We start from the raw sequence: 11503 nt of genomic DNA, 5'->3' as shown, positions 1-11503 counted from the left end.
ACAAAGCTTCCAAGATTTTAATTACTAATCACACATAGGGCAACCTTTTGAACACTAGTACAACGTACTATTACTGCTCTCCTATCAGAGCCCATATATAACTGAACTCTGGTTACCAGATAGATTTGTAGACTTGTTTTGTAAGTTAAATTAACCCTTTTTCTAACGGCACAGGATACAATTTTCATATGACCCTTAGGTAGGGAAAGGGCATCTTCCCATTTCAGGAATCTTTAAAAAGCCTGTCTTGCAGCAGACCACTGGATTCATTCATGCCATCTTCTTTTTTCAAGAAAAAAAATTAGAGTTTAAAGCCTTTTTCATTATATCTATGAATCGTCACACAGCCGTGATATGATACTGGCCTGGGCATGGCTGCCACTCCTGTGATAATGCCCGTTGCAGGGTCATAACAAAGAATAGTGTCTGTGGCTTCACCATTTTCTCGTCTTCCGCCAAGGATATAGATTTTTCCATTACACACAGACATGCCACAATTCTCCTGTTTCAAAATACAAAAAGGAATACACAATTACTTAAAAAACAAGACCTCAGTCCCTGCATGCCTACCCGAGTGCAGAGCAACAGCACTGTGACCACTGTTTGTTAACAGACTGGCCTATACTATTCCCTCCTGAGAGGACCAATGCAGAAAGCACAATAGTTGGGGAAAGCAGCAGCACAATCCTACCAAAAAAAACTATTTCAGGTCTAGGCCTTCACTACACATAGCTCAGATGAGAGATACAATGGAACACAGCTGAACACTATTTAAAACATCTGAGATAAGGAAAGGAAGAGAGAACAAAGGTTTTCAGAAGAGGGACTGTTTTTTCAGAAGTGGGACTGTTTTTTTCAGAAGTAGGAACTATTAATGCAAAAAAATGGGAACAAGGAGAAGCACCTTAGAGAAGTAACAGATAATGAAGAGGGATGTAAACAGGGGAGAGGCAAAAAAGCCTCTAGAAGAAAGGGAAAAGAAGAAACCCTCTAAGAAAAGGGTGCATAAGAAAAAGACAGCGCTATGGTCTTACTTGAAGCAAAGAGAGAGAGCATTTTTTTTCTTCCTTAAAAGCAGGCATGGAAAAAAAATTCAATCAATAGAGAACACAGAACAAAACAGAGGAGCAGAGGGAAGGCCAGGAAAAAAGAACAAATTTCTGTTAAGGTAGATACTGTAAAGTATGTGCTTGATGTTTTAAAAACATAGGGAAAATTAACTAATACACACACACACACTTTACTACCGAGGGGATGCATTTTTAAATTCTGCTCAGTGTTCCATACATGGAATTAATACAGCTCTCGCTGCTGAAGTCAGGCACTTTTCTGTGCTATACAGTGGGGGTTTTTTCCCCACGCTATAAGAACAGCCTTCAATACTTTTTGTTACATTGAAAGCCTTTAATCAATTATAAGGAAATTACTATCTTCAGTCTAAACTAAAACATGTAGCAGAACTTGACAGAGATCATTTTCTAGACAATTAAAACGTCATTTGTTATACTGTTACACTGTTCTCCAACAGTAACTGCTCTCAAACAAAGACTGGACTTGCTAACAGTGACACCCAGCTGAAAAGCTACTGGTTTAGAAAACTTCCTCCTCAAGTCATGTTTAGAATTATATGGATGAAGAAGTAAAGCAAGAATAGAATCAGAGATGCAATTTTAACAGGGTTAAGTAAGTGTGTACTCATTACATACCAAGATATTAATGTAAAAAAATACTTTTCAAATGTCTATAAGGCCATTTAGTGTTAATTACCTGTCTGCTGAATGTATTCTGTACATGCATCCAGTAGTCCTCAACTGGATCATAGCAGTATATCGCTTTGGTAAGTCCACCAGCAACATAGATCAGATTGTTTAAAGACACAGCTGTAATACATCTTTTTGCGATAGGGATAGTTGCACGGAGCAACCATGAATTAGTATCGGGATCGTAAGACTGAACCTGAAAACAAATACATGCATTTCAGATTAGAAGCCTAATTGAAATAATAACGTGGCATACCCACACAGGTTATACAAGGAGAGCCAAAGCAGCAATACCTGGTGGGCAATATCTCACCAAGAAAATGATGTTAATACAAATATAGGTCCGTATATCAATAACATCTATATATGGACTACATTTAACATTGTTTTCCTAACACTCAGGTTTAATAATTCACAGAACTTGTGAAGCCAAGTATCCATGAGAAAGACCACAGTAACAGTATGTTACCAAGTTAATATTTTCTACTCTGTATTTTTTGTATTATAAAAATTCCATACTCCATTCAGCAAACCATCTCTGCATGATCTATTTTTAACCCAGCAATACTGTTTACCATGGATAGAAGATGCAATCAAATACAATTAACGGACCTTGTCAGAACATGTGTTGTCATCAGGACCACCCCCGATCACAAACAGTTTGCCAACACAGCTTGTGACTGCTGGAGAGCTCACAGCTTCTTTAAGGGGAGCCACTTCTGTCCATCGATTGGAAAACGAATCGTAACACTCTACGCTGCTGAGACGGTTTTGCCCATCGTATCCTCCAACAACATATACCTATGCAAAGTGGTGAAAACTATCATTATTTCATTTTTAGAGTAGTTACTACATTTAAAGATGAAATTAAATTAATTTAAAGCTGCAAGAATCCTAATTTGCTAGGTTTGTGAAGGGATAATTCCCTCACATTTTTAATTTATACACAGGAGGAGAAGAATATGGTCTAAAAATGATAGGTAAAGACTCTCTGGAGAGTTCCATTCAGTCACATGTGGAATGACACTGCACACACACATCCAAAGCAGAGTATTACTAATACCGAGATAGAAACTTCCTATTCTAATGGCATTTGTTAAAAAAGGCACTTCTCTGCATTTCTCTTTTCACAGATGACATTCAGCAACAGCAGCAGCAAAGTCCATCTGAATCTACCTTTGCTTTTCTGTGTTTTACTGTTTTCCTACTTGCTTGCAAAAATATTTCTTCTTCTCAGTTGTAAAATTTTCTTTACTTTCCTACTGCTTCTTTCATATTCAAGAGGCAGAGCTCATTATTTGTGTCTAACTTCTTCCCCGTTTGCTCCAGCTGCAAGTCTCATCTCCAAGAAGTTACTTACTCCAAGGGACACCACATGCACATCTTCCCTAACTTTCATTAATGGAATCCACACAGGCAGGATCCCAACTACTGTTTTTATGTTAAGGCATGTATGCCTTCAAAATAGCAAAACCTCCCATTTCTCCACAGCATACATTTGGTTAATTTCAATATAAAACATTAAATGAAAGAGCACAGAGCTGACATTCAGAGCAGTACCAGTTTCTGTTAGTAACTGCATAAACTACTAAACTTTTGACAACACTTCTGAAGCACAGGAAAATCCAGATGATTCTTTGCGTCCCAAAAGATTTCTTGGGGATAACACACTTCTGTGATAAAAAAAACTACATAAAACCCTCCAAAAAACAAGGGGTAACATGATTTTTGCATCCACAGATAGCGTCTGACTCAAAGAGCCTAATTGTTTAACATAGGTTTTTATTTGAAAATAGGAATTTTTTAAATGTATAGGAAATATGAATACTTAATATGTACATGTTTTTGCCACTGTTTTCTTATATACAGCAACATCCCCACTATAAAAGAAAGTTATAAATATACTTCTCTTACTTTACCAAGAAGAACAGCCATTTTATGACGCCATCTGCCTTTATTTAAAGAAGCAACTCTAATCCAAATGTTAAGTTGAGAATTGTAAATCCAAACATCCCGGCTATTGATTCTTCCACCTTTAAAAACAAAAATATTCCAATTTGAATAAATTCATTATTGAATGAGAAATGTTAACTATTATCATGCCCCTTTACAGTGGGCAATGAAAACTTTATATTCTTTTTAGGTGAAATAAAGATCTATCTGTATTTATGTGTTACACCAAAAAAGTCAGTTTCAGTGGATTTCAAACGTGAAAACATGCACTAAGTTGTTTTACTTACCTGTGCCTTTTCCAGTAACATGCCGAGATCACATTAGCTTATTTCTTCAGATTGGAATGCATTTTAATGGCTTTTGCCCATGCTCTTCAGATTTCTTTAGTGTCACTACCTGGATGAGACACTTGAAATCTTAACCATTTATGTGCCTCACGGCACAACCCTAACACTAGCTGTTCCCCTGTTTAGTTCGTGCACAGAACTCCTTCAGTTTACATCTTGTTCAAATGCCACAGGCACTACCGATCTGAGAAGACATTTTCTTTGGTTAAACTAACACATGGGGCTTTGGTGTCTAAACCATCAGCTGTAGCCTGTAATTTATGCTTGCTAAAAAAAAATGAGTAAGAGGTGTTTAAAAACATTTTAAATGCTCATTGCAGTGCTCATTTCACTGTAAAAGGCTGGTATAAACGGATCCCCAACTGAGGTGCTAAAAGGAATTTGTTTCCATTCTACATTCCCACAATGAGAAGAAGCTTTAACTGTTTTTCTTTGGGAGTCTAGGCAGCCATATGATAGAAACAAGTCACCAGCAACATACCGGTGCTGGAATGCTCCTAGGCAAGTGGTGTTTTTAACCAGCACACAGCACATTTTGTAGCAGAGAAAATGCTGCTGGGAAAAGACTGCTTGGGATTTTTTGCTTGCAATTTTTCCAACTGTTGCTGCAAGCAGGCCACTACTAGATTTTAGAGCAACATACTAATGAGCATAAACTAGTCTCTTTAAATAGAATTGATATCCTGGAATCAGCTGTAAAAAACTGCCGATTAATACCAAACAAAATCCTAGAAAACACTTTTGTTTACAATAAGATTGTTTTGGGGCTGGAGTTCACCATTCACATCACAAAGTAACTTTCAGTTGAGCTTCTGGAAGTTCACAGTACAAAGATCTGTCACGCTACTTTAAACAAAGAAAAGAAGTCTTAAATTTTTTAGGATTATTCACCTGAGACAAGAATATCGTTCCGTAGAGCACACACTGCATACTCAGACTTGGTAAACTCTGGAAGTTTAGCCAGTGACTTCCACTCTCCTGTTACAGGATCGTAGCACTCAGTATATGGCAAATTAAACCCTCCAACTCGTTCACAGCCTCCAACAACAACTATCACCTCAGAATAACCAGTTGATCTAAAAAAGTGAACACAAAAAACTAAAATGTAGAAGATTCTTATCAGTACACAGAGGCCAAGAAACATTGTTTTCAAAACTGTGCGAAAATTGGAACATTTACTATTTAGCATTAACTTCTACAGCAAAGAAAAAAAGCTGAGAGTCATTTAGTACAGTTAGAGGTTTTCACTGTTTCCAGATGGCCCATTACACAGCAGGTTACCACACCAACAGGTGTTCTGTGAAAGTGGTAGAGTTCCACTGCACAACATTCTATCTAAAAATCAAATAATTAAAAAATACAGAAAGCCCTTACACCAGTAATACTTTGACTGTGTACATAGAGATATCAGAAAGAGAGTTCAAGCGAGGCCTGAGACAATGAGATGAGCAATCTATTTCACACTGAAACCAGTCCCCCCCCCAATTTTACAAAACTCATAGTACTTTACAGTGCTTAAATATTCAAAAAGTTTTAAATGTTTTAGGTTATTTCCTGAAGGAAAAAGCTGAAGGCATATAGTCACCAAAATAAAGGAAAAGAAAAGAAAGAGACATTGGAGCAAGTGCATAGTTAAAAAAGTGAAAAAAAAGTGTAATGATAGAATGAAACATCAGGAAACACCAAAATAAAAATTCAAGCCAAAAACTAAAACTCAGCATGAAAAAATAAAGCGTTAGACAGTCTGCAATGTACACAAATAAGCCTTTAAATTCTATTCCACACTCTCATTCTCCTTCTACTTAACCTCATGTCTGCATTATACACATTCTGCATTCACAGCAATAACAAAAATCGTTGCATGTTAATCCACATTTGAACGTGGAGAATCAACCAACCACCACCAATGTGCAAATCAAACTATGACCAACTTTTATTCCTCCTTTCAAACTTATAATTTCTCATAAGCATTTGTCAAAATCCTTTCTTTTCAGTGCATTTTTAGATAAAAGGATTTTGCACTGATATAGTTATTTCAAGGACTGCTGTCTATTAATTAAGGAAAACTTAATGCAGGACTGATTTTATTTTTGGTAAGCTTTTCTGTTGTGTTGTGCTTTAACTTTGATCCCAATTTTCATACCATTGTTGAGTAGTGCAGTCCTTTCTCTAAAAAAAAAATAAAAAATTACTTATGACTGCATTTGAGAGAAAAGTTGCATGATCTGTCCCCAAATTTCTTAACATGTGAACTTATGCACATATTAACTTATATATCCTGATGAAGTTTTCCCCGATGATTTGAAACATCAGGTATAAAACTAGTTACCTCTACTACCCCCTTATCACCATACATCATAATTTAAATATACCATATATATTTCTGCTCAGAGTATTTTAAGTAGGCAAAGGCAATGCTAAATGATAACGTACTGTAAGATTATATAATGAAGACACGTATCTGAGGAAGCATACTTACGCACCTGAACTAGTCAGAAGAAACACCCTCTTCAGCTCCTCAGCTTTGAAGTCATGCTCGTTCCTGGTGTCTATGTATTTACTGTTACTGTTTTTTTGCTTTTTTGAGGAACAACTCTGAAAAGAATCTCTCAAAGGATAAGAGAGGGGAAGTTCCTGTGCCAGCAAAGCATTACCCAGAAAGAGAATTTCCTTAAAAGCAAGATACTCATCTCATAATTTGACTTAGAAGCAAGCCCAAATACATCAGCTAACTGTATGTACGAAAGAGGTTTGTCTGTTGATTACTTTCTAGAATAGAATCAAGGTCTCCACTTACTTATTGAAAAGCTTACTGTACTGGATTATCAATCTTTATTTTAAAACTAAATGAATCAAAAATCTTTGATTGGAGAGAGCTCTTTATGAATTGCTATGATTGAGTTTTGCTCTTTAAAGAAAGTAGTAATTTAGTACAGTGTTTCAAATACACAGAAAACAAAAAATTTTCCCAACATTTCAGCACCTATATAACCATATCCTTTCTTCAGTTAAGAAACATTTTCTCCATGACATTTTCTTGAAGGAGTCTTGCACTGTATAGGTTTTTAAGGTTAGCTGCAAAAGATCTTTTGCAAATGATGGAGGGCACATCAGTTAAAAAAAAATTAAAAATGTGGGAGTACACAAAAAGAACATAGAGGCAAAGGTTAATTCTAGAGAAGAACTAAGGATATATTTGAGTGGAGATTAAGAAAAAGCTGTGGTCTCAATCAGCAGTACAGAAAGTCCTCCTTGTATCCCTCAGAAGAAAGGGTGTGAGCAAAATCACAGAGGTAAGCTAAAAAAAGCATTAGAGAGATTCCAGGAGACACCCTCTTGTTAGGAAAAGATGCACAGAATAGAAAAGGGGGAGTGGAAGACAACTGACAAACCATCATATAATCCCATGCATTCCCAAGAGCAGGCTTCCAAGGGGCCCCAAGTTACAGGCAGACCTCTAGACAAGGTAAGAATGCCAACCAGCACAGCATCAGCTGGACAGGATAACTTTCAGTAGTTCATAGAGATTACATTCAAAAACATTTTATGTTTGGGAGACAAATTACCAGGATTCTGGTAAGTCACTACTTTTTTGGGTTTTTTTGCTAATTCACTTTTGGGTAGCAAATGGGATAACAGAAATGTGAAGTGAAATAAAAACTCAACTCCTTGGGGTAAACATAAGGGACTGCATTAAAGCTTTCTAAAGGCAACCAGAAAGGATGTGTTGGAACATGTAAGTATAACAACTTCTAAGTAATTAAAGAGGACACTCATATATTGTTGTCTGACAGCTTAACAGGAACTGTGTGACTGAAAAATTCACAGGTATATGAAAATCTGAAGATAATTCAAAGCATGCAGTAGGAAGAGCCTGTTTTGTTTTGTATATGGAAACGTATTATTGCTCACTGCTTCATCTCAGCTTAGAGACTCGCTGTGCAACACAACCAGCAGGGGACAAAAGAGACTTAAAAGTAACATGAGAGACAGCCTCAAGATGTCACTATGTCATTGCAAGTACATAACTGCAAAGCTCTTTCAAAAAGACCTTCTGCACACGTCACGATGCCTAGAGACAAAAGAACAAGCAGGCAACTGTAAACTTATTTACTTCAGGTAGCTCTTCAGTAGCTCCAAAAAGGGGGGAGGGGGGGAAATCAACTGTGAATTGCAATCTACACTGTTCTTTTAAAAAAAAATGGGTAGAACCCACTTCATCTGTAGGTGCATAAATACCCATACAAGGAATCACAATTAATTTCCAGAAGTTTCAGTAAAAACACTGGCATGGGAATTTCTGATCCTGCAGCCTGTCTCCTTTCAGAAACAGTTTATATTCAAAAGAAATTGGAGGAAGGCAAGAAAGAAGGAAGAGGGCTCTCCAGCACCTTCTCCTCCCCAAACACCCCAGAAACGGACAGAAAAGGTGTGATGAAAACATGGCAGGGGGGAAGGAGGACCTGGTAACTGTTTTAAAACATGATCTCTTTTTGCTATAGGCAACAGAAACAAATTACAAAGAACTATTCCATGAATGCAATATAGAAGAGGGGAAAAAACTCCTGCTGGGAGGCCAGCCAGTTTTTCCTCTTTGTAAATTATTTCTCTTGTTCCTGCGTACTGGAGTTCACAGCGCAGTTTAATAAGCCCAGCAGTAAAACCAACAAAACACACCAAATCCCAAGCCAACACCCTCCCCCAGCTTCAGAAGTCACCTGTATTGGACAAGGTACTTCATTTACAAACTGGAATGCGACACTGAGGCTATTCAGATTCTCCATTACATACACTCTGTGCACTTTGACAAAACTGTTAAGTCTGACTGTATTTGCTTGCTTTATCAAATTGAATAATAAATGTATAACAAACACCGCACCAAATACCACAAGATACAGGCCTCCTTCAACTGCTCATGAAACAAGGAGGTCTTTGGTCTGAAATCCATGGTCCCTCCCTCAGGCCCAAACTCAGGATATGAAATGCCTCAGAAACTACGACTGCACCCATTTCCAAACTGCCATGAACCAGAAGTTTCCAAAGACCCTCCGTGGCAGTGTACAGCTTAGAAAACCTGGCAGCAGGGCTGCAAGGAGTTTAAGAAGAATTTCTTCTCTCATGGCAGGCTTGAAGACTGGAAAGCCACTAATGGGGTAAATGCTTGCCAAGTATTTTTTTTCCCCCCATAAGCAAGCCTTTAACACATGGAAAAAACCAAAAAGATTCCCCACACAGTTACTGTACAGCAACCACATATGACTAAGAATAAACAAAGAAGAGTAACTCCTAACACCATCTGTTTGTCCAGACCTGATCATTGCATCACCTTAATATAACACATGATTTTGTAACTACAGCCTCAATCAGCTGGAGTTAACAATAAACTATCATGTCAACTGTCATGTGGAGGTAAGGCTCTTACTGTGAAAATTTTTTTCAGGAAAAAAACAAAATCATAACCACCATTGCTCATAAATGCCACTAATCGACTCTTCCTCATTTCTTCTTGCAACTTCAGTCACCTATTTGTGTAACGCATTATTAAGTAGCAACAATTCTGAATTATTAAAATGTCATAGAATAAGCATGAAATACTTCAGGAACTGTTTCATAATTCTTTAAAAATGCAAGATTTAGGTTTTTTTATAGTTAAGAACCTGTTGTTCTTTGGTCTATTGTCTATTACAAATCTATGTACTATTCCATCTGTAAAGTATTTGTCATGTAGCAAGTGAGTGCTGAGTGCTCTGAATATACATCCCCATCCACATCCTCTGTAGTACGCTGTACACTTAAATGACTTTTTTATAAAAAGAAAGAAGGTTGGGAAATTGAGTGGTTTAGCACAGTAAGTTCTTTTCAAGACACTGTTACTGTACGAAATAACTTAAGATCTCACTTAGCAAACATAACCTTTAGAAAATACTTTATTTGCAAGGTAATGTAACTTCACTTACCTGAACAGTCCTTTATTTCGCAGCAATGAAGTGATCTGTGCAAAAAGACTTACTTATGTACATCAAGACATGTGTGAGCTTCACATGTTGTGGGGAAGTACAGAAGTGTAACTGCAGTGGCTCCAGAGGGCAAAATAAAATAATCTGCAGATTTTTTTTTCTGGGCACATGTATATCAAGTATCTGTACACTGAGCTATGTCCTTCTACAGAAATAAGGTGGTGGGGGTGGGATGCGGGTGTGTTGGGGGGAGAAAGTTTCCTCACCTGCGTGGCCTAGTTCTGGGAGACATCATCTCATTTCCAAGGATATGGTATCGCCTGGCTTCATGCAGCAGCTGATAGCACTCTGGGGAATTCTGAATCAGCTGGTCCACTTCCACAGTCTGAACAAAGTAGTTTGGGTGTAGCAACGGGAGCCTGACATGCGTCAGAAGTTCATGCAACACTGGTCTTCGCAACTCAACTGCCCGGTACACCCAGCGCATGACAGCTTCAAACACCATCTCTTCCTTACTGATTACCAGTTCATCACTGCAAATGTAATCAATAAGCTCATCCTTCCCCAGTTCGAGGAATTCTTCATGCTGGGACACATCCTCAAATGTCTGCAGCGCAAAATTCCTGCACTTGGTGAACAGCGTCTTGAGCGAGTGCGTATCTGCAAAGCGCTGGATTCCCAGGCAATTGCAAGGATCCAGCTGTTCTTCCAGGAACTTGGCACAGGCATCACGCAAAACACTGATCTGAAAGAGACTTGACGTTTCAAAGAGATACTGCACGTTCTCTGTAGTGATTTTCACCTTGCCAGTGTATACGTACTGTAAGAAGCAATCCATAGCTTCAGCAAAAATGCCATTGATCTCCACTAGCATCTCTCTGCTTTCTCTATGATCGTTGCAAAACATAGCTCTGAAGTAGCTGCTGCAGGCCGAGAGAACCGCTCGATGGCAGGGGAACTCCCTTCCTTCCACACAGATAATAACATCTGTGAACAACCGGCTGTCTCGAAATTCATTGAAGATCTGGAGAATGCTTTCAGCATGGGATGATCCTGAGGAGAAGTCGAAAAACTCAGGGCCTGACAACGATTTTGGGTCCATTTCAAAAACTTTCCGCTTGGTTGCAGGGGAATCTCGTATCCCACTATCCTCTCTATTCAGTCTGCGTCCCAGTATTAGTACCATTGTTACATCAATTGGCTATAGAGTCATTGAGAAAAGTTTGCAGAGTTTCTCCTTCGCAGTGCTACGGTCTGAAAAAGTAAAACACTTCAGTATTCAGTCTGGTATATTCTTAACTTCATCATGAGAATTAGACAAGATACTTGTTCAGTCCCTCTAAGAACTGGTGCAATTTTTGACATTTACTAAAAGTGACACAGTATTACAGAGCAAATTACCATGCACCTTGCACAGGGCAACGCAGCGTTATCGGATACACATTAAATACAAAATATACCCACAGAACAGGTGTCATGGATGGCA

At 38.1% G+C, this 11503-nt stretch overlaps 1 protein-coding gene across 1 annotated transcript; it reads right to left on the bottom strand.

Moving 5' to 3' along the window:
• Positions 1-301: 301 nt before the first annotated feature.
• KLHL24 (kelch like family member 24) lies at positions 302-11203 on the bottom strand (the record flags this gene model as incomplete). The annotated part of the gene is made up of 6 exons (XM_082003404.1): positions 302-502; positions 1768-1956; positions 2373-2561; positions 3675-3793; positions 4952-5136; positions 10284-11203. 6 exons carry the CDS (start codon positions 11201-11203, stop codon positions 302-304), a joined length of 1803 nt encoding a protein of 600 aa, XP_081859530.1.
• Positions 11204-11503: the final 300 nt, after the last annotated feature.

The sequence above is a fragment of the Phaethon aethereus genome (genome assembly GCF_964289735.1).
Source record: "Phaethon aethereus genome assembly, chromosome: 9".
Lineage (NCBI taxonomy): Eukaryota > Metazoa > Chordata > Aves > Phaethontiformes > Phaethontidae > Phaethon > Phaethon aethereus.
The sequence above is the reverse complement of the archived record's forward strand: the minus strand, read 5'-3'. Positions and strand labels throughout refer to the sequence as shown.